At 33.3% G+C, this 24,126-nt stretch overlaps 2 protein-coding genes across 2 annotated transcripts; both read right to left on the bottom strand.

Annotated features, from left to right (window-relative positions):
• Window positions 1–1,045: 1,045 nt before the first annotated feature.
• On the bottom strand, window positions 1,046–9,303 carry LOC107013388 (FRIGIDA-like protein 5). Its single transcript, XM_015213310.2, has 6 exons — window positions 6,334–9,303; window positions 5,182–5,357; window positions 4,299–5,088; window positions 3,706–4,194; window positions 2,206–2,381; window positions 1,046–2,108 (listed from the first exon to the last, which is right to left on the bottom strand). Exons 1-6 carry the CDS (start codon window positions 8,984–8,986, stop codon window positions 1,764–1,766), a joined length of 4,629 nt encoding a protein of 1,542 aa, XP_015068796.1. The 5' UTR covers window positions 8,987–9,303; the 3' UTR covers window positions 1,046–1,763.
• A 5,028-nt stretch (window positions 9,304–14,331) lies between these two features.
• On the bottom strand, window positions 14,332–22,584 carry LOC107016404 (mitochondrial import inner membrane translocase subunit TIM44-2). The gene is made up of 14 exons (XM_015216909.2): window positions 22,353–22,584; window positions 22,156–22,274; window positions 20,418–20,501; window positions 20,206–20,281; window positions 18,639–18,683; window positions 18,100–18,546; window positions 17,936–18,004; window positions 17,659–17,723; window positions 17,505–17,573; window positions 17,351–17,423; window positions 16,852–16,956; window positions 15,387–15,458; window positions 15,145–15,207; window positions 14,332–14,771 (listed from the first exon to the last, which is right to left on the bottom strand). Exons 1-14 carry the CDS (start codon window positions 22,428–22,430, stop codon window positions 14,640–14,642), a joined length of 1,497 nt encoding a protein of 498 aa, XP_015072395.1. The 5' UTR covers window positions 22,431–22,584; the 3' UTR covers window positions 14,332–14,639.
• Between the last annotated feature and the right edge of the window lie 1,542 nt (window positions 22,585–24,126).

The raw sequence follows: 24,126 nt of genomic DNA, 5'->3' as shown, positions 1-24,126 counted from the left end.
GAAACATTTGGGGAAGTCTTGAGAAATATTTTGGAAGGTTAGCAATTTCATTAAAACTCCTTTGCCAAAGGGCAATATGAAGTTTTGAAATATTTCATGTGTTACTTTTTGGGAATTCATAACAAGTTTGTGAACCCTTCTCAAAAGTACAAGGAATATTTAATATAGGACAAAAATAAAGAATGAACATACAAATGTAGAAGAGTTTACATTTTAGCACTTTAGCCCCTGTTTTGATATACTAGTATTTTGAATGGTCTACATGGTTTGTTTTAGAAATTAGACACATCACTCTTTGTCTTAAAAGCAAGAGAGTTGTTTCTACACAACACATTGAAGAGTAAACCAGTTTTATTTTGTCACTTGGCAAATTAAGTCCTTCTAAATTTTAATTACACGAAATAATACGGAATTTTCTCTTGTTTACGTGTTAGCATGCGTTCAAATTGACATTAGGCACATCTAAGATTTTGCTGTCTAAATGGCTGCAGATATGATTATATATTGTGTATCTGCTATTTTCCATTAATTCTTTTATCTTTAATTAGATTTGACCCCTAGTCTCTAACAAATGTTAATTATTATAAATATAATATTTTTAAAATAATTTTGTAATATATATATATAAGGTTTTGAATCGAAAATATACGGATGTAAATGCCAATGCGNCTAACAAATGTTAATTATTATAAATATAATATTTTTAAAATAATTTTGTAATATATATATATATATATAAGGTTTTGAATTGAAAATAAAGAGTAAATATCACGTACTAATAATTAAGATTCGAATCTAAGAAATATTGAGATCTGAATGAACACCTGGATTTGCCAAGAAAAATGAACCAAAACACCCCCTAAGTGAATTCTTGGCACCTTTTATCAAATAATTGAGTTCTTGATTGATAATTCGGCTATTGTGGCATTGCATCCATTTATCATTTTCTACGATATGGTATAATTGGACAAATCATACATCCAACAGTGAAAAATTAGTAGCAAAAGTGTACAATAGATTGATTTATTTCCACACAACACAAGCATTAAAGGCTGAGAATATTCTTTTATTGAATGAACTGGTGCAGTAAGATAAACATCTATATATTATACAAGACATATACGAAAACTTAAAAAAAATATATGGTTTTGTATTATATGGAAAACCTAAAAAAAAGATATGATTTTATACAAGTCAACACCCAATAGTCTATACAATCATGGGATTAACAGTGCAGAATCCCTTCAAAAACTTTCATGTTTTCTCCCTAAAAACAACCTACATGAGTGTTAGTGGAACACCTCTATGTGCCTTGCATCTTCACCTCCATCTTCCATAGTCCCAGTTGAACGACATTCCTTTCACAATACCTGTATATACGCCAAAAGATCATAGAATTTTCAACCATTAGCAAGAGACTACTCTAAATGTAGAAGAACATGATCCATGTCTTCACCCGGGATCTTACACATATACCACCACAATCACCTCGCCTTCAAAACAATGGTAGTCAGGTTCTGATAGCCTTCGGATTCATTGAATTGTTTACCTCCTGCTGGCAAAGAAATCATACAAATATTTGGAGAAGTGAGCCTCAACATGTTATCCCCAGACAACCTGTGCCCCCAAAAACTATGCCTTCCCCTCTTTCTCCCTAAAAGACGTGTTTATCATTGAACTCTTATTAGCCCTTCAAATGTTCCTCCACAATGCTCGTACAGAACATAGCTGTGAAAGACTGTCAATATAACACTTGATACAGCTCATCTCCTCATGGATAAATGACAATGGCGCTTAAAATACTGTGTTTGTTGAGCCCTGTAGATAGCATAAGTTTCGCCAGCTGGGGCAGAACGTTTCCTTGTGAACTCTTTTCGCACTTGAGCAAATGTACCAGATTCGTAAGTTCCGTTATTTGGTTCATGTTGTTGGGACATAGCAGTTAAGTCCCAATTTGAGTCTGATCGCCTCAAGTTTGATATCTGATATTGAAGTCTTTCGATCTGCCGTTCAAGACAGAAAGGTGAATATTCCGATTGAAGACCACGATCCACAATATGTCTAACTGCATTTCTTAGTGCATATATTTCACAGTTTATAGCCTTAATCTGCGAAAGAAAAGACAAATTAAACTTGATTTTGTACTTCAGAAGAAGTGATCAATTCATGATGCTATTTGCTTAAAGGGAAGAAAAGACTACATACTTGGGCTTCATAAGAACTATTTCCAGCATGAAGAATTCGCTTGGCGATCTGTTTTGAGTAACTGACATAATCCTTCAGGAGCAACACTGGTGAAACCAAGTTAACAAGCTCAAATGCATAGACATAATTAAATGCCACCAGCCACTGCTTTTTGTCTCTAAGATTTTGGACCAAGTCTGCAACTCAAAAAAGAACAAAAAAAGAAGGGGAAAGAAAAGATCAGTCAGATAAATCCAAAGGTGGTTCCGTCTTTGGTTATCTCAGAGAAATGAAGGGAGAGTACTGTAAAAATGTTGCCTATAGACTGAAGTTACCAGTAAAATGGACAAAAGAAAATGTCAGTAGAAGACAATTGAAATTTTTGTTACAATATAGGGAATATAAGAAAACATGTAGAAATTGTACGTTAGAAGGAACAAATTTTTAGTGAATGCTGATTTTTTTAAACACCAACGTACACCATGATAACAACTGAACTGAATGCAGTATCTATTTACATTGGCATCAAAAGATCTGGAAAAAAATAAACGTAAACAAAGGTTTATCAGCTGCAAGATTATCACCAACTTTATTCTGAGAACTGAGACCACAACTCCTCACTATCCATGTCATTCTATTTAAGCCCGTCTCCAACTAATATTTAATAACTGAAGTTATTTAACACTACAAGTTCTCTATCTCTTCTACTGACATACAAATCCTAACACAATATAATCTTCTAATATTGGACCTAAAGCAAGTGTAATGAAAAAACTAAGCCTTATCCCAATTCCTGACTAAGGAGGTTATCCAAAATCCCACCTAATTGGTATTGCTTAAATGGATCTTTTCTTTCATTATACTCTGTTCTCCCCAAGTCTAGATGGAACAGAAGAGATTGTACACCTTTCTAAATAACTTCTCCTTTCAAACACACCTGCACGGATACAGTTCAAGGCCTACATCAGGACAAGACTAAATCATCTCAAGCGAGCTTCTCTTATTATCCAACGTTTACTACTTCCACTTTTTGTAAAATGTGATCATTTCTAGTGCTGTTCATCCTTCTATGACTACTGATTCATGATAAGTCAATTAGTTGTGTAGCTTTACTGTAAAAATTGACATGCCGCTCCTTTATAAACTGACAATGTGAGGAAGCCCACATAGATGGGGTTAATTCGGCAAATAACATAGACCGTAGATTGCCAAGATATAAGCCACCCAGGAGAAATTCCACGTTCCTTGGACAAAGTTAAACCACAACTTCAACAGAAAGAAATCATCATAAAACAAGATGTATCCTACAAATTCTATCTCTGGAAAGGATATTAGCAGGCTCTAACCAATTATAAAGGCATTTGGAACCAAAATTTCATAATCAGAGATATGAAGAGCAGAAATTTGTGACTGCATATGACAAGAGGCAGTGCAGCATGTCATTCATATAGGGAGGTGATTATGTGTGTACACGGGCACATTTCAAAGTGAAACAAATAATAGAAGAGAGAGGAAACACACATTGGATCTCATCTGTCAGCCCAAGGATTTTGACCAAAGCAACAACTCTTTCAGTTGGCTGAACTTTCTCCAGGAGACCTAAAAGTCTATCTGGATGGAAAGAATCTGTTATTTTATAAATAGCTATAAGCTGCAAAAATGCCACGACCTCGGTAGGATTTACTTGGGACCCCATCAAAGAAGAATACCAGTCAGATGCAAACACAAAAGCTTCCTTTTTAACATGAAGATCAATTTCTGGAGAAACTCCTCTCAGCTGGTCCAACAGATCAGAGAAAGCCCTCATAACTGATGGGAAGTTTTCACACCTCACTATTTTTGTGGGATGACAGCTCAGGAAAGCATCCAATACAAGCAAAGCAGGATCTGATGTACAATATGAACTTGAAGCACAATGGCAGAGTACATCGTGTCTTTTGCCATTTATATCCATGTTGTCGCAAATAGATTCATATGTACAGCCTTGAGCCTGATGTCTCTTGGATTTTTCTACGGAAGGAAAATCATCAGTTTTTGAAAAGGCAACAATAACACAAAATCTAGGAGAAAATTTGACAATACCATATAAAAAATTCTTATATCTAATTACTTACTTGAAGTATTATCTGAAATACCAAGGACGTGACAAATTTTAGATGTATTCACATGATGTGCTACCTTGTGATACAAACTCTCAAGTTCCTCTTTCTCGAAGGCAGATGACAATCTATAGCAACCTACAAGAAGCAGAAAACCCAAGATTGTCAAATGGTTTTCCATTTCAGTCATCATCTTTGCTTTCCAGGCAAATGCAAGCTTGCTTGCTTTTAATTTAGCCTCTGGTATAATCTCCCGTGAAAGTTCCATCAATTGTTCTAATAAAAGGATGCAACTCTGCCTGATAATATTACGATGAAATCCAATCTCTTCTCTCTGATGGTTGGGAGGATAAAACCCTTCCAGTGCTTCCAACACAAGCATATCTGAGTCCAGTGACATTTGAAGAGCACTAAAGACTTCACTGCGCAACAACTTGTGCTCCTTAGAATGCTTGTTCAAAAAATTCTGCAAATTATTTCCACTCATGTTCATAATAATAATTGCCATAGTATTGGAATGATCGAAAGTGCAAGCGCAGGCTTTAGCAGAGACTGATACAGAGTTGAGGGCCTTGGTGCCTGTGGGAATAGATGGATTAGTAGATCCCATCTGATTCACATTAGCTTGCTCTGGCCTTTTAGCCTCACAAATGATGGATAATGCAGCTTGATCTTCCTTCTGCCTTGTAAGAAATTCTATCTGCTCTTCAAGTTGTTCTACCGGATATTGAGACTGAAGTTTGTAAACCAGAATACATCTGATAACAGCTCTAACAGAAGCAACCCTTTGTTCAATGGCCTCAATCTATTGACAAAAAATCAAATAGAATTTTTTTTAAACGAGTCTTTGATCTTAAAGGAGTAGATTAATATATTGGCAACATAAGTGGCATGGTACCTTTTCTTCAGCGGAGGAGGTCTCTTTCTCCAAGACATTCACATAATTACGTTCAACACATTCCAAGTAATCTTTCAGAATGGCTGCGGGCGGGAAATGGTCCACTAGTTCAAAAGCATAAGCATGTCTAATAGCTTCAAGGTGTTGCTGCTTGGTTAGAAGATTCTGGACAAAACCTGAAAACATAATGAGTAGGTTGCTTTAGTTTGTAACCATCTTCCCAAAGAAAGCTAGGTAGTGATTTTCTCAACTACAATCTCTAATAAGACAACCATGTTGACATGTAACAAGATTCTAGTACACCAGAGGCCAAAGAACTTAAAATATTTAAGGAAAAAATCTCAGTTACGAGTCAAACTTTCAACTGTCCAGAAAGACATCTCACTTCTAACTTGTGAGAAAACAAACTATTGATTTGAGAATTGAATAGCTCCAGATAAATTGACTGTTATGTTAAATAATCTGAAATTTCTTACTGTTGCAACATGATCTCCCAATAGACAGTCAAATTGGTCCAATCAAGGTCCAACTTATTAAGTGTCATGGATAGAATTTCCAACTCTTAGTGAAGTTCTTAGGCAATTGGGAAAATCGGAAGAAATTTTAGGGAAGAGAAAAATGAAATGAGAAGGATTAAGCCACCAAAAGGAGCAGGGAGGGATATTGTCAGATTTTATCAAGAAATAACAAAAATCTCCTTGCGCAAAATGAAAATATAATTAGCCTCTAGGAATAGATCTGTTTGTTTCCGAATTTGTGTGTGTAATCAGGTCCTTGTACAAGATGCAGATGACATTATCAACCTGATCAGAAGAACGCACGAATTGTATAGCTTTTCATAAGCACAATATTTGTGCTGATTTGATTCCAATAGAACTCTTTACTCTTGTCAAAAAAAAAAAAAGGTTTCCTAATGAAATGGCTAAGGAGATACGGCAATGAACAAGGAAGGAATTTACCAAAGCATGCTGAGTAATGTCACAGGAGCACTAAAGTAAATTCAGCATCGTACTGTGTTGGAGCCTGGAACAATATTAGCAAACTACAGCAGTAATTATTTATGATGTTTTTTTGCAGTGGGAGATGGATGCTTGTTAATACTATCTTCTACCTTTCGTTTATCCACAAAAAAAAAAATACTAATATACTTACAAGGTAAATTCTGCTTCATATCAAGAGCACGACACAATTCTGCAAATTTGTCATGCTTAGCAACACTCTCCAGCAGGATCATAAGTTCATCAGCATCAAAGAAAGAAACCAAACTGTATGCAGCCAAAAGATACAAGAAAACCAAGATCTCATCTTGGTTTCCTTCGGTAGCCTCTATTTTGACCTTCCAATCATTTGCAATGCGTCTTGCTATTTCCCTCACAGAACCTTGAATCTCTGGTGAAACCCTAATTAACTGCTCTAACAGAAGAATGCAGCTCCTTCGGGCAACACTACCCTCGAACTCTGTTTCTCTCTTTCTCAAATGGGGAGGACAGAAACCTTCCATTGCATCAAGCACCAATTTTGCAGGGTCAGGAGACATCTGCAGAGCCTCAAAAATGTAATCAGACATCAAAGCCAGCTCCTTCTCATGCTCATTTAAGAATATCTGTAAGCTCTTCCCATCCATTATCGCAGTAAATCTTGTAACAGCAGAATTACCTACAGTAGTATAGACCGTGTCCACTGTTACATCTTCAGTAGCTTCTGTCTTTAAGTGCGCATTAGGAATACCATTCAACTGCTTCTCCTTCTCTCTGAGCTCTCTACACCGATCCTCAAAATGTTTGTCTCTTGATTCAAGCTCCTCTAATCTATCCTTAATTCTCTCCTCTCTAAGTATAACATCTTTCATGCGTTGCTCAAAAAGTCCTTGCTCTACGAGGAATTGTCTCTTTTCAGATTGAAACCCCTCATAGCTTTTTTTCGTAAATTCCTCTGCTGAATCCAGCTCCTTCTCCTTTGAATTAAGCTCTTCAACACGCAGCTTATATGCTTCTTGAGTACAATCAAGCTCTCTCTCCCTTAAATGGAGACTCTCACTGAATGACTTCAAGTGTTCCTCCTGGAGTTCAAGTTTCTTCTTCATTGCACCCAGAAATTTCTCCTTGTGTTCAACCTCCTCCTTCATTGAGGACAAGATCTCCTCATTAGATTCAACTTGCTTTCTAAGAGCATTCAAGTTCTCTGCTACAGCTTTGAAATCGTTTTTCACCGACTCCAATTCGTTCATCTTCTCCCTCAGCTCTGTTTCGACAATATTCAAGTTTTTTACCTTTTCTTGAAGTTCCTTCGTCACAACATCTAAGTTACTTTCCTTCAACGTCAGTTCTTTCTTCATACTATCCAACGTGTTCCCCAAAACAGCAATTTTTTTCTTCATTGAATCCAAGTCAGTTTCCTTCTCCCGTAGTTCCTTGTTCACATAGTCAATCTTTTTTCCCTTTTCTCTAAGTTCCTTCAGCACAACATCTAAGTTACTTTCCTTCAACGTCAGTTCTTTCTTCATACCATCCAACATATTTTCTACAACAGCAAGTTCATTCTTCATAGAATTCATTTTTTTTTTATTTTCTCTAAGCTCCTTCTCCACACTATCTAAGTTACCTTCCTTCACTTTTAATACTTTCTTCACACCATCCAACCTGTTTTCCTTAACAGCAAGTGCCTTATTCACCGCTTCCAAGTTATTTTCCTTCCCTCTAACTTCTTTCTTCAGTATCTCCAATTTACTTTCCTCTACTCCAATTTCTTTCTTCACACTATCCAACTTACTTTCCTTAACAGTGAGATCCTTCTTCACAGATTCCAAGTTATTTTCATTCTCCTTTAGTTCTTTTTTCACATAATCCATTTTCTTATCCTTTTCTCTAAGTTCCTTCTCCAAATAATCTAAGTTACCTTCCTTCACTCTTAATACTTTCTTCACACCATCCAACCTGTTCCCCTTAACAACAAGTGCCTTGTTCACAAATTCCAAGTTATTTTCCTTTTCTTTAATTTCTTTCTTCGAAACCTCCAATTTACTTTCCTTTGCTCTTAATTCTATCGTCGTACTATCCAACTTACCTTCCTGGAAGGTGACATCCTTCTTCAAAGATTCCAAGTTATTTTCAGTCACCCTTACTTCTTTCTTTGCATTATCCAACTTACTTTCCTCGAAAATAACATCCTTCTTCACAGATTCCAAGTTACTTTCATTCTCCTTTAGTTCTTTTCTCACATTATCCAAGTTATTCTTGATCACCCTTAGTTCATTCTTTACAGATTCCAACCCCATTACATTAACATCATATTCCTTCTTCATGCTCTGCAACTTTTGAAACTCCTCCATCTTTTCAGCCAATTCTTGATCTTTCAACTCAAGAGCTTGTGTTTCATGGCGAATCCAAATCTGAATCTTGTTCAACTCCTTCTCTTTCGCATGAATCCCCATTAACTTCTCCTCCACATCCCCAATTTGTTTCCTCTCAAACTCAACCTCCTCCCATAATCTCTCGACCATCTTCTCCTGATCATTCAACTTCTCCTCCCTTAACTTCACAGTCTCAGCAAACCCTCTTCTCGCCGCACTCAATCTCTTCCACTTCAACTCCAACTCCTCCTCTTTCCTCTCTAACGACTCCCTAGTATCCTTGATCTCCTTACCCTCCATCTCAGTGAAACATCCCTTCAAACAGTTGTTCGGCAATTTTAAGTCCTTGTCAAAACACCCCCATTCTAAAATCAACTGCAGTATCTTTTGCCTCAACTCAACTGTCTTCTCCTCATTGTCATACAATGCTTCCGATATCTTTTCCAGTACACCCATATTTCTTCACCAACATAAATACAAAAAACGAACAACCCAACAAAAGAAAACCGGATATTTAACCGTTTAGTTCAATAAGAAAGAAAAAAACCCACAATTAATAATATGATAATGGTGAAAACAGAGAGATTAGAAGCAGGAAAACTAGGGTTTAAGGGGAAAAAGAAGTAGGGTTAGTCAGTTTAGTGAAGTAGTAAAACAAAACGGAACCGGAAAATCAAGAACAGAGTAATACGGTTTTCCGGCCTCTTTGCATGATTTTAGAAGACGACTGACGGTGGGTCCCACTAATTTCTTTTCTTTTCTTTTCTTTTTTATTTTCCATATTATAGTGTCAATATATGGAAAAACTTAAATTTGCTTTTTTTTTTTGGAAAAACAATAGTCGTATACATTAATTATAATCTTAATAAACGGTAAAACTTTATAATTATAATTATAAAATAAATGTGTATAATTTTTTTAAAAAATGATTTTATTTGATCAACTTATTTATGCAATTAATATTTGTGATAATTGCAACAACTGTTTTCATAATAAAGCAAAGAGTATTTATAAGAACAATTTATCACGTATTCAATTATTAAATTAAATAAATTATAATTTAAGTATTTAAAATAAATTTAAGAGCTTTATTAATATAGTCCACTCTAAATAATCTTTTTACGATAAATATAATTTTCAACAAAGCTTTATTATGAAAATACATCATGCGTCAAATATTATACAAAAATTTTGCTTTATTTTACGAATTATAAAGAGTTTTTTGAAGAAAAAAAAAGTTATGGTTCCTCGAACTAGAAACGGATATATATAGCAATGAATTGTCAAAATTTAGTTGACAATTATAAATAATTATTATTGCCTAAAAGGGGAATTTCAAGTATAATTATATTTCAAAAAGTAGCTTATAAATTATCAATGATATCGGATTTGNCGAATTATAAAGAGTTTTTTGAAGAAAAAAAAAGTTATGGTTCCTCGAACTAGAAACGGATATTTATAGCAATGAATTGTCAAAATTTAGTTAACAATTATAAATAATTATTATTGCCTAAAAGGGGAATTTCAAGTATAATTATATTTCAAAAAGTAGCTTATAAATTATCAATGATATCGGATTCGACTTCTCTCCATTTTTCTTTTTTCTATTTTCTCCAAGTTCCTATTTGGATTAGTGACACATGGCATATGTTAAAATAAATGGTTAAAATTTAATTTTCAAAGTAAATCTCTAATTATGATTTAATTAATAAATATATTATATATTAAGTATTAAAAATTATTATAATATAACTATCTTAGCAACATATATTTGATATATATTGTAATTTATTAACTAAATCATAATTAGAAATTAACTTTGAAAAATTAAATTTTAATCATTTATTTTAATTTATGACACGTGTCATTAATTCAAATAGAAACTTGAAAAAAATAAAGAGGAGCCGGATCTAATGATACCAAAGTTTCATTGGCTTATTTTAGAGGTCATTTGACACATGTGCATTTTTGTTGAGTTTTGTGTGTGGTACAAGAAAAATACGAAGAATCATTTTTTTCCTTTAGAAATGTTATTGACACACATTATTCAAAGAAAATATTTTTTGAAAAATAAGAAGGTTTTAATTTTTTCAATGTACTTTTGATAAATATATATAATATTATATGCATTTTAAATAAAAATATTACGAGACGTGGAGGTAAGATAATTGTATAATGTGTGGCACAAGTGAAGACGAGGCGTGTTATTATTAAAAATAAGTAGATTCATTGATATGAAATATCACTTATATAATTTAATTATTATTATTATTTTCATGAGAAAGTTTTTTTTTGAAACTTAATATTAAAAAATAAACACTTTTCAAGATTTTATCATATACTTATATTATAAAAGTAAAATGTTTAAAACATAATTTGTATAAATACATTATATTTACGGATGTTTCATTGTTATTATGGTGTGTCGATTCTAGTAAAAAATAGAATAATGAGACTAGTGGAATAGAACTCACGCCCCCAAGGAATATTTACAAACGTTTTAACCACTAAACTAGTGTCAATATCTAAATATATAGAATTAAGTTGGTGTTAATCACTTCTATCCCTTTTTTAGTAAAGCCTGTCAAAATGAGTTGGTCCAACCCAACCTAACTCTAGCGTGTTAGAGAGTTAAATGAGTTAGAACAAGCTGATCATTTTATTTAAAGAGCCTATAAAATAGTAGTCAAATCCAGTTCTAAGCGGATCACGAGTTGAAACAGGTCGATCGTTCAACCAGAAAACGAACAACATTGGTGTCTTAGAATATATAAGACTAAGAGTATCAAACGTTGATATCTGATGAACACAACATCAAAATATATAATTACACATTTTTGTGAATACTTATAAAAGTACATAATAACCAACATACAACATTGCAAGATTCATCCGAGCAAAAATTATGACATGATCACTTTTTTTCATAAAAAAGACAATAAAGGAGAAAATGAAAAATTAGACATAAAAATGAAGTAGATTTGATTTTAGTCGGCTAAAGGTCGTGAAATGTAAAAGACCTACAAAGAAGTTAGACATAATTTTACATTTTTTAAATATTTATTGACGAAATCTTTGCAAATAAAACACTACTACAATATATAATAAATATTTTTAGGACAGATTATATAAATACACACCTTTTGTTTTACTTATTTCTATTATCTCCTATTACTTTCTAAAAACTTCAAAATTCATTATTTTTTTAATGTATCTGATCTGCATATTAATATATTCGAGCCAATATTTAATATATCTAAGCTTCAATTATTGTATTCGATTTTTTTTAATTTTTAAGGGATTAATGTATTTAAAACCTATTAGGGATAGATTGTAATTTCATATTTAAACTATGGATTTATGTAATTTACTCATATTTTTAACATTCATAGCCCACTTAGTGCCCGTTCAGATTGACATTTTAGATTTTTAAAAGCTAAAATAACATTTAAGCAGCTTCGAAGTTTTTAGATAAAGTTTAAAAATGCTTATAAACACTTATTTTAAAGTCAAAACAACAAAAATAAGTTAAAAGTCATAAGTTAGAAATCCTAACTTATGCTTGTTGCCTTATAAGTCAAAAGTCAAACTAAACAGACCTTTAATTCAAGGGTTGAGTTGGGGCGACTTAACGGGTCATGCCATTTTGACTACTCTATTTTTTAGTTGTTGTTTTTTATTATGATTATGTTTGTATTTTATGTTTGAACATCTATAATTGATATATTTATAAGTAGTGTAATTTGAATTTTACTTGTGATTTATATTAGAAAGTATATTTAAGAGATTTAATATTATTACTTTTCTTAGCATACTTTTTTCTTCAAATTGTAAATATAACTATGATTATGTTATTAATTAATGACAAAACCAAATCGAGAAAAATCAAACCAACTAAATTTATATTGATTCAAATTGAATTACACTTTCTTTTTTTTAAAAAAAAAAACAAAAAAAAAACTTAAATTAACTAATAAAAAAAAACTGAAAAACTCAATGCACACGCATAGCGTAAAGAGCAGCTTCCTTCAATCTTGTAGGTAATTTACTGAGCAACTTCTTTTTTATAAATAGAAAGTTAATTAGTACTTTCTCTGTCTCAATTTACTTGTTCATATTTCCTCTTTTAGATATCTCTATTTATTTGTTCATTTTGATAAATCAAGAAAGGACAAATTCTTTTTTTCTATTATACCTTATTTAAACTTCTTAAAAATTTCTAAGTTTTAATTCATCCTTTTTGAAATCATATTTAATAAGGATAAGATTATAACTTTATTGTGTTAATTATTATTATCTTAATATGTGTGACTTTTATAAAATNTAGAAAGTTAATTAGTACTTTCTCTGTCTCAATTTACTTGTTCATATTTCCTCTTTTAGATATATCTATATATTTGTTCATTTTGATAAATCAAGAAAGGACAAATTCTTTTTTTCTATTATACCTTATTTAAACTTCTTAAAAATTTCTAAGTTTTAATTCATCCTTTTTGAAATCATATTTAATAAGGATAAGATTATAACTTCATTGTGTTAATTATTATTATCTTAATATGTGTGACTTTTATAAAGTGGACAACTAAATATGTACCGAGGGAGAGTAGTACATTTCTACATCTTGAAGTGCACTAAAATCTCTCTTTCTCTCTCCAATTTATTTTCTCACATGTATTGTTGCTCTTGACATTTTATTATTATTATTATTTCATAACAACCCTCTCCTTTCATATTTATTGGACTTGTAATTTCAATTCTATTATTTTCGTGCACCCTCTCTCGAAGAGATAAATTTGTTTAAACATGAGAAAGAATTTACATATTAAAATAAAATTTTAACAGTGTCTGACTATCTGGTATGATTCAAAAATCTATTTGTATTTTTTTACACTTATATCTCATTTAGTCTTAAACTCTAAAAGGTATATATCATATAAAATATAATGTAATTCCTATTGAGTTTATGCTGAATGAGTACAATTTTGATATTAGAACTCATAATTTTTCCTACAAAACTTGTATGGAGCAAAACAAAAATTCTCTAAATTTACATTCCTCACAATGTATATTGAAAAAAATTAAATCATAAAAAAGATACTTTACTACATATTTTTCAATAGGCATAATATATAAACATAATTAATAACTATGACTTTTAACTTTAAATGTATATAACTGGACACTTAAATTGAGCAAATGGACACATTCGTCCTACATAACATCCTATGTGTATTATGACACTTGTGTCTACTCGTTCAATTTTATAATAATTTAAATTTTTACTCATACATATTCAAAATTAAAGAACATAATTGTTCGTTCACGCCATTGTGTTTATATATTATGCATTTTCATGATTTAATTAAGTATGAGGAGCAGAAAATAGGGAAATCAATGGAGAATCTTCTAAGATTTTGAATGTCAGTGAAATTGCCACCACATTACAGACAGCTATATATCTAGAGAAGCTACAAAAGACAACAGTAAAAAGCTATCTTTACTGTTGATACATTTCTCTACTCTCTTCGTTACTATTTAATTATCACTAATTCAGATTTCAGGCTCCTCCAAAAAAAAATTAGGTAAATTTACTACTATATTCTAATTTAATGTTCTTAAAAGTTAAATAAATAAACATAAATGAATTTATTTTAATTAACTAATTTAACCAATGAACATACGTTAATTAGACAAATATATTTTCGAAACTACTAACCTTAAAAGAGGTAAAATAAGAAAAATAATGACATTAATTTTTTAAAATCACAAATACAAGTTTTTAATAAGAATTGGAAAGAGTATTAAATGTCACCTCGTAAAAATGGTAACTAATTCGCTATATGAAGTTAAACTATAGCGTAGTAAGCCTCTATACAGTCAGTCCATACATCTTAAAATTGTAAGGGATATAGTTCTTCTGCAAAACTATGATGAATATTCTATTTTTGCAGTATTCATGGTATAGTGAAAAAATATCCTATCTCCTTCATTAATTTGAATACATGATGAAGCCTCCGTTCCAACGGAGGAAAGGGCAAAAATTTATTGCAAAAATTTTTCTGCACAAATTAAGTGCAAGAACATGAACAAGGCGCAGGCAGCAACAAATCTAAATGAGGGCTGCAACACCAAGTTGCTGCATCTCTTTAAGCCTCCATATAGGGTGGATCGCTCCTTCTCCGAGTTCTTCCGCTTCTACTAGTTGCATAGCCCAAGCATAGTATACAGTGTGTATTGTATCCTAAAGACATGTAGTAGAACAACATTTAGCCATGCCAGGGTTAATTTCAAATTCACAAGTCTTAAGCTTCGACGATGAGCTACTGCAGATTGAGATGATGAGGTCATTCTACTGAGCAACATAGATTGTCTCAATTAAGAAGCTTTTTCAAAGGAATGAGCTTTTAAAGTCATCGAATTTGGAAATTCTTGACTGATGCTCGTGAACATCCTGAGTTTACGAAGATTACACTAGTAACATAGAAAAATGACGATTTGACCACAGATGATATGATCACTAGAAAGTACCAAATTTACAAGCAGGGTCAATTAATTGAATAGCCAATGCACGACATTATAAATAATATCAACCTAAAACAGAGGATAAAGCTTACCTGTCCCCCTTCTTTAATTGAACCAAGTTTATCACGTATGCAGTAAACCTGTTGCGTCTGGAACTGTGAAAATTATCAAAGAAAGATTACTATCAGGGTTTCTCCATCATCCATACACAAAATGTTTTTTAAAAAATTTACCAAAGAAAGATTACTATCAGGATTTCTCCAAAACTTATATACAAGCCCTGTCAAGAGGTGCATTAGTCCAGACACCAAGAAAAATGAGGAGATATGCTTACCGCCAAAATGATAATGGGACTGTCTCCCATCATTTTTGTCTCCCGTACTTCAACGTCCGAAATATGTAAAATCTGCACAACGCGAGAGAGAGAGAGTGAGAGTAGTTAACCATATAGATTGTCTAAACATTTATTCATCCATATACAAGGTGCACAAAAATAAAAAGGTTGGATCTGTCCGCCACCAGCCCCTTTTTTTTGTGGATGGCAGTGGTGTGAACTCATTTTCAGTAGGGTTATTTGATTCCTAGTAGCAATGGGGAGAAACCACAAGAGACGAAAAGTAAAAGGAAAGTTTGATGCTAGAGAAACCAATTAGTACTGAACTCACACTAATCGTTCCTTTCAATGTAATTTATTTATGTGATGCAAAATGAGAGATCATAAGTTCCATTTCCAATTCTCAGTTTGAGCAACTTTCCTACAGCGAGAGGTGGGAACTCTGGGATGAACCATCTCTCCAGGGATTGTGAAAGATGCTCTACTAGAAATATTCTTGTTATTGCTTGGCCTCATAATCCCCAAAAAGGGGATCCCACTCTAATAGCTAGGAATAAATTAAGTGTGCGCAGATACAAAGGCTCCTTATTCCACAACAGCGAAAGCACTACTTTTCTACTCTTTCATATACCTCGTGCAGCTGCAGCAGGATTTGAAAAAGGAATTGATTGCAACTTCTTCCCTTTTGGGCCAGTTGTGGGCTAGGGATCTCTTTAACAGGGAGAAACCACAGGAAAGGGAAAGGGAAAGGGAAGTTTCATGCTAGAGAAACCAATTAGTACTGAGCTCAAGCTATTCAACCCCTTTAATGTAGTATACTGTGTGATGCAAAATGAGAGATCGCAAGTTTCATGCCAAATTTTCAGTTTAAGCATATTTCCTACAGCGAGATGTGCGAAATCTGGAATGATTTTAAATCAAGACCACAACTACAGCAAATGTAGCATCTAATGCTTAGATCAAGGCCAATGAGAAACAGTAAATAGCAATATGCAGCGTGAACAAATACATTTAACTATTGACGCCGGTACAACCCCTAAAGAAAAAAAATGACGCGTTTAAAAAAAAATAATATCACTCTTCAAGGTATTAGATTTGTTGAACAGGCTTCATGACAGAAGGATAGTTCTAGTCAGGGAAAACGGTTCTAAAACTCTATCAACATAACAGCATCTTGACAAGCACGGAACTCACAAATTGTATCTTCACATTAACAGAATAAGCCCATGCATCAGCAATAAAATGTAATCACCTACAGCAGTAAGAGAAGTGTCTTGGCTATTTTAATTCGATCAACTTTACTAACTATTGATCATGTCTGACATGCTAATAGAAGTGATCGAAAACAGATTGCAACACTGAAAGTTTAAGTAAAGCGGCACTTTTAATTTATTTATTGTTATTCCCTTCAGTGTAAATAAATATTAAAACTGGAAGCCAATACCATAACTTGTGTTTCTCTTACCTTGTTATCAAAAATGATACCCTGGCTTTCAAAAGCTTGATGCTCTGCTTTACACCGCTCAATTACCTCTTTGCTGCAATATTTCTTCAACACCTCTGAATCTCCCTAATGACCCAAAAGCAAGACGTCATTGAAAGAAGAAGAAAAAATAACATATTTAAGTATATCAACATGAGAAGATTCAATAAGCAGTGAAAGACAAAATAGAGCTCGGTACGAGGCAACAAAAGGAAGGGTAATGGTGGACCTGCTGATTTACTTCTGAAGTATTTATCCATCCCTTTGGGTTATATGATAAAGAGACACATAGATTCTCCTGTCTGTCCAACTTTGAAGGAGTTGAAAACTAGACGTGGAGAGATTGCACCACCCACTACTCTTAAATGTGAAACAAACACATGACTAACCCATACCCTTCTGTCTGCTTCTACTATTTCTACCCCACACGAGAATTAACGTTCATGTGTCCATAAGCTTTAGTGAACTTGCGCATACTTACTTTGAAGAAAGCACCAAGAACTGGCCGAATCACTTCTTGAACCTCAGCAACAAATTCAGGTAAAGAGAATGACCTTCACAAGACATACTTCAAATTTCTTATACTAGCCAAAAATGAAAATGAAAAATCAAGCAAAAGAAGGCTGTAATCATACGGATCTCTGCGGCGGATCTCTTTAAATGACAAAGCAGCTGTTGATTCTCCAAACACAGTTTCATTTATACTGCAACCATTAAGATAGACCTATAAGTTACTCTAAAATAGAACTCTATCCAGGACACAGCATTAAAATTGGAATGTAGCCATACTCTTGGATTTTATGAACAACGGGATGATCACTTGTTTCCCATCTCTCACGAATATCTTCTGCAATCTGTCATACCACAAAAATATTTCAGATAACTTCATATGAATGCAATCCAAATTCACTGCTGCTGCTATCAGCTACATATTTTATGCTAAAAATTCTCACTTACAAATGCTTTCTGGATGTATATCCTCATTGGGTTAAATATAGCAGATAACGAAGTTTGAAAATGAAACCATATCACAAATGATAAATTTCTACAGAGAATCAGAAAGTACCTCCTGGCTTTTTGTTACAACAGGTTCACTCATGCCAGTGAAGCGCTTAAACACAGGGTGACCTTGCATCTGGAAATAAATAAAAACTTAAGGCAAATTAGGATTATGAGAGGAAAAGACAAGTTCACTCAATCTCAACAAGGACTAATAAGAAAGAAAATTACCTTTTCCTTGAGTGCCTCCCATTTCTTATTCCACTTCGACTGCTTTGACGGTAAGACAGCAACATCAGTCCTTGTGCTCCTCTCGAAGTTTGATGAAGTTTCTTGTGTAGGAGCAGAATGTTCGAGGCGCTTTCTCTTACCTGGAGTACCTTTCAATTCATCCAATATAATGCCATATCCCTTCTTGGCTAAGTCAACAGGCTTTGCTTCTTTTATTTTTTGGAAGGCTGGTGAGACTTTTGATGATAAGGATGAAGCAGCAGACTTAACCTTGCTAAAAACTGTTTCTGCATTATCACTGGAAGAAGATTGCTGCTGCTGCTGCTGTTCCTGTTGAGTTTTTGCTGATGCAGACTCACTACTCTCATTGGTATTTTTACCAGAAGTATCTGAATGACCACTTGATCCTGGAGTTTCTTCCTTCCCCGTCCGAAAGCTTGACCTGACCTATAAACGAATCAGGGTCAACTGTTACTCTCTTAAAGAATTCACCATAATCGGGACATGTGCTAACAAGAGCTCAGGGAAGAACTACCAACCTCCTCTTTAGTAGCAGATATTTTTTCCTCCACATTGGCATAAACCTACAAGACAAATTATATTATCTCAAAAGGCAGCGACTAAACTTGACTTTTATAAGGAACTTTCAGGATTCGGAGATTGAAAGATCAAATATCTTTTTTTTAATGGAAGTGTTTTATTACTGGCTTCAAGGAAAAGCATTCAATACAAGGGTAAATAGTTAGCTCCATTACATGAGATGGTTATGGCAGAACCAAGAAGCTAACCCAAAAAGGCAAAAAATATGTAGGGGAAACACAAACAAGTGGGAAAGTCAAGGTTAGGGAACTAACAAAATCTAGAAATGCATCAACATTATACGACAGTTTGTTCCAATCAAAGATGCAAAATAAACATCTAGCCTTATTGGAGTGATTTGTAGTTGAAAGATCAATATCTTTACTAATTAATAGTGATAGGTGTTGAAAACATAAATAATTATATAAAGTTATGCTCTCTCTAACAACTTAAGACCACACACATTAAATTGCTATCAGAGTAGGCAGAAGTCATGGGTTTGAGTCTTGCCACCACCCATCATCAAATTTTTTTTCCCACATGCTTGGACCATTCACACGTGAGGGGATGTGTGAAGACGTAAGTTATTAAATAAAAGTATGTTATCTCTAACGGCTTAAGCTTTTAGATGAGATGGTTACACTTCAACGACAAGACAAAACTTCACTGCAATGAATGTTCTCAAATGTTGGTGCACCAGAGGAAAAGATCTCCAAAGAAATAATGCACCAAGAGAAGTCTCATGTTTTGTTGGCAGTAGAGCATGGTGCTTGACAGAGGATAAACTACGTACAAAACTTCATTACAAATATTACCATACAAAAAATAACTTGATTGCAAATATTTGTATTACTAAATTAAAAGAAAGGGGGGGACACCGTGTACAAGAGGATCCAGTATGTGTAAAACATAAGTAGGAATTGTGAATCGTCTATTTATTCACTAGAAGGCTGCAAAAGAGTTGTGAGACATGTTTTCGACTTATTCGATATCAGGCAGGCATACTTGAATCCGTAAAGGTTGTCTATAACAGCTTACTAGGAGGAAAAGAGGGAGCTCAGTTGCAAGATATAGAGAGTTACCAGCAAGTATTATATGGACACAAACACAATGGGGAAGAAAGGAATCAAGAATGTCCCGTAAGTTTTTACACTCCACAGATAGATTGAAAGATAGATGTCCATTTAATCTAACTTGCCTCTGCAATTCAAAGTTTGTAAATGATGTAATACCTGGGCTTTATATCCCTTCATTTTTGAGGGGGTAGAGGGGTGCTTTTATACTCATTGCATCCTCTGAATCTCCGATAATAGATTTTTATTATTTTATAGAAAGGCAACAGAATAATATGAATCAACCTGGCATACCATCTAGATACCTAGAAGCAGCTTTGCACAGCCATGAACAGCTGCTAATATAGTCTCGAGGAAAAATATATGTGTGGGAGCATTCATTTTAGATAAATCTCAATCAGCAACGAAATATTAGACCAGCACCCTGATGGAGGGTGCACCATTACAGTATTACCTTTTTTGCCGTAGCTTCAGCTTCCGTCCAAACACCATCAACATGCTTGTAAAGCTGCTCAGTTGTCTGCTTCGTTCTGCATTTGCCAGTTCACCATTTCAGGGTCCCCATTGGTAGTTCTGCCAGCCTTGACATACAACAGTATGTCTCAGCCCCTTAAAGAAAAGGCTAAAACCTTTTAAAATTACATTTAAAGGAAATCTAAAAGGCACCTTGTTTTAAGATCTTCTTTCACCCCTTTTAACTCCTCTGCTTTCTCCTTCAACACCTTGACTGACTGTTGGAATTCTTGATTACTGCAGCAATAAGCATTGAGGAATAAACCCAGTGACACCCCCAACAAAGTCTTAGAAGTAAATAGATGGAGAGCGCGACACGGACACTAGAAACTTGATAATCATAAAATTGAGAAATATTTGTATTCTCTACCATCTCACTTCAAAAGATAACAACATGTCCCCATATCACCCGGTCCCAAGGAAAAAAAGAAATGCTCAGAATCAGGTTCCTCATACTTCATTTCGACAGATCTAGCCAACTAATGAATGCTAGGTAGCCATTTCTGTTGGGGATTTTAAAGATAAAGATGTAGTAATCAATGATAAAAAATGTTGAATGCAAGTTAAGTTGAGTGGAAGACATAGCCCGCCTAAGAGTGAAACAACATATTTGAAAAAACTACATTGTCTAGCATATCCACATACCTGTGTGTGCCCCCTTTTTTGTATGACAATAGTGTGAACATAGGATAAAATGATAAGGAATCTTCTCTAGGAAGAAAAACATTGCCACAAGCAATATCATTTCATGGAGAAAAAGAAACTAATATCTGTTTAGAGTGGTCTAAGGGTCAGGATACTATTGTATTTAATATGGCCATGTACACAAATGGTGGTAGAGATAAACACAAAAAGAGATGAATTATTAAGAAAGTAATAGTTGCTAAATATGCGACATGAATGAATGGTTTCCAGATGAAGCGACTAGCCATTTAATGAGCACGTCTGCGGAAAGGGATTATGAAGAAAAAGATGACTTCCTTAGATTCATTGACTTTGTCATTCGGAATGACAAATTTTGGTTGGATATGTGGCATGAAGATGCAATCTATGATCAGTGGTGTTAGCTATTGCTCATAATATGAATGCAATATGAGCTTGTAGCTAACATGACGTTTGAAATCGTACAAGAGAATAACATGGGAATTTAGCTTTTCAGGAGCTATTCAGATTGAGTATCTGACAAGTGGAACATGGGAAGGGTAGGATGGTATAAAGACGGTTAGTGTGTGTACATTGTCATTAAAATCTTATTCCTACGGTCTAATTAATTGAGAAGAAAAGAAGACATCGTAAAAGGAGATTCTCACACAAAGGCACCAAAGAAAGTCGCTCCTTTTTATTTAGGTGTGTCCCGCGAAATGATATCCTTATGAAGACAATCCAATAAAAAATAAATGCATTTCTTTAAGTGCAGAGGGTGCGAGCATATTTTGATTCACTTTCTGTTACACTATAGAGCATGCAGCTTCATAGTTTTGGGAAGGGATATTCTCTCAATGTGACATTGATTGATAATCCGAAAGATAGTTTAGAGGCTGTGGATAGATGAAGTTATGTGTCCACCATGTCCATCAAAGGAACATACTTAAGATATACAATATCTTGTTTTATTTCATATATACTTTGGCTTAACTAATTCTTTTGTATAGATAGTTTGGTAGGCTACATACCTAGATTGTACATATATCTTTTGCGCATCTTCACCAACTACTGAAATGATATCAAGCCCGGGGTTGATCACAAAATTAGCTACAAAGTGAACTTCTAATTCAAATAATAGAATTCCCTAGCTGGTACAAAATCCCTTTCTCTTCTTCAATTACCAATATACAAGAAAGTAAAACAATTAGAGCATTGAAATGAAAAGCAATAGAGAAAGAGCAAATACCTGTCTACTTCACCTTTAACTTTCTTGGAGAACTCATTGAATACACCGAAATGACGAATACCAAGATACCTATCTGCTCCAAAAAACCTCAAATTTGTTGTAACTCTACCCGAAACCACCTAATGCAAAAAAAATTTACAAATTATAAACAAGAAGCATTAAGCACAAATTGAATAAAGAAGAAAAACAACAAGAACCTGTTGCGGTGCTAATATTCGGCGGAAAACAGGTTGTTTGGAGATAAACAAGTCCCGCACAATCTTTCTGCTGGTCATTTGGAGCCCTTTAATGAAGAAGAAATGCAGATTTTCTTGTGAAGAAGAAAACGAAGGTCTGTAGTAAGCCCTTCTTCTTCCGTTCCTGCCCTAATGTTAGAAAGACTTGTTTGGGCCGCAAGATAAACCCCAATAGTAACTACTCGTAGACACTACACACGATTATCATTTTTCCTTATTAAAAATAACTCAATAGCAATTCACAAAGCTAATTAGAGTTCAATATATATTAAAATAAGTCGTGAGAATATTTATGAATGTCTTTAGGGCTGGGCATAAACACCGGAAAATCGAAATACCGTATCGAATTAAATTTTTTTGGTATTTTGGTTTCGATTTTTCGGTTTTCGATTCGGTATTCGGTATATGTTTTTGTATTTTTTGGTATTTTGGTTCGGTTTTCGGTATGTGATTTTGTGTAATTCGGTATTTCGGTTTATCGAAATATATTATATTATTATATATATTTATATTATATTAATTATTAATATTAAATAATAAATATTATAATTTAAAATAAAAAATTAAAAAGTAAAAGACTTTTTGATATAACTATTTTTAGCCCATTAAGCTGAAAATCAAACAAAAAAATTTGTAAATTTTTAAAAGCCCAACTAAGCAGGCCCATTAAAAAAATGAAATAACAAAATCGAACCGAAATAATAAAAACCGAACCGAGTCAAAATATTTCGGTATTCGGTACACAATTTACAAAAAACGAAAACCGAAAAAACCAAAAAAAAACCTGAAACCAAATTGAAATACCGAATATCCACCCCTAAATGTGTTATTACTTTTATCTTGTAGGAAATATATATTGTAATATATAAATATTAGTATATGATTAGTTAGTGATATGAGTTTCTAAAATGCAAAAACAAACTAACCTTCAATAAGGATCATAGAAAATGTTTAAATTAAATATTTTTTGTCTTTTAATGGTATACGAATTTAAAAATAGTTTAAAAAAATATTTTTACTAAATAAACTTACAAGTTGATTTACGAGGATAAATATTGTTGGTGATCTAGTATATAGATAATAATAAATAAACAAAATAGTTATATTTCCAATGCTCTTTAACGTTTTATAAATTCTTTTCAATTTTGGAGGGAAAAAAATGACACGTTTACATCAATTTCTAGATTAAATATTTGTCGTGCAACGAAAAAACTATAAATAATGTTGTGCAAGAACAAGTGTTTTTCGTTTCCAATATTTATTGGTTAACAATTTTTTAAAAAAAAATATATTCTATAGAAAAATGAATTGCTTAAAAATGAGGAAATTATTAATTGACGGTAGGAAAAATAAATTTAACGAATGATATTCGCATTTATTGTATCTTCCATACCGTACAACATGTCATCCTCGCTCGACCCCTCGTAGCCCCCATCCGGCCGGCTATCTCCATTATTAATCTAAATTATATATATTTATATTTCATCTACATATAAGAAAATAAATACTCGTATGTGCAAATTAAAGCCTTGCATCAAATGCAAAGAAAGCATGACATAGTACATGATTATAACTAAATACGTCTGGTTTCCAAATTCCCACAGGCCACGGGCCGCATAAATCTTGTGTCTTCACTTCACAGACAGCCCTTCCAATCATAACAAACTTAAACCCCACCTCAACCGCCCACAAAATTTCGCAGGTTTAACCTTTAAGTTGTTAACGTGTGATATTA

Source organism: Solanum pennellii, chromosome 1 (genome assembly GCF_001406875.1).
Source record: "Solanum pennellii chromosome 1, SPENNV200".
In the NCBI taxonomy this organism is placed as follows: domain Eukaryota; kingdom Viridiplantae; phylum Streptophyta; class Magnoliopsida; order Solanales; family Solanaceae; genus Solanum; species Solanum pennellii.
This window is presented reverse-complemented; position numbering and strand designations above follow the sequence as displayed.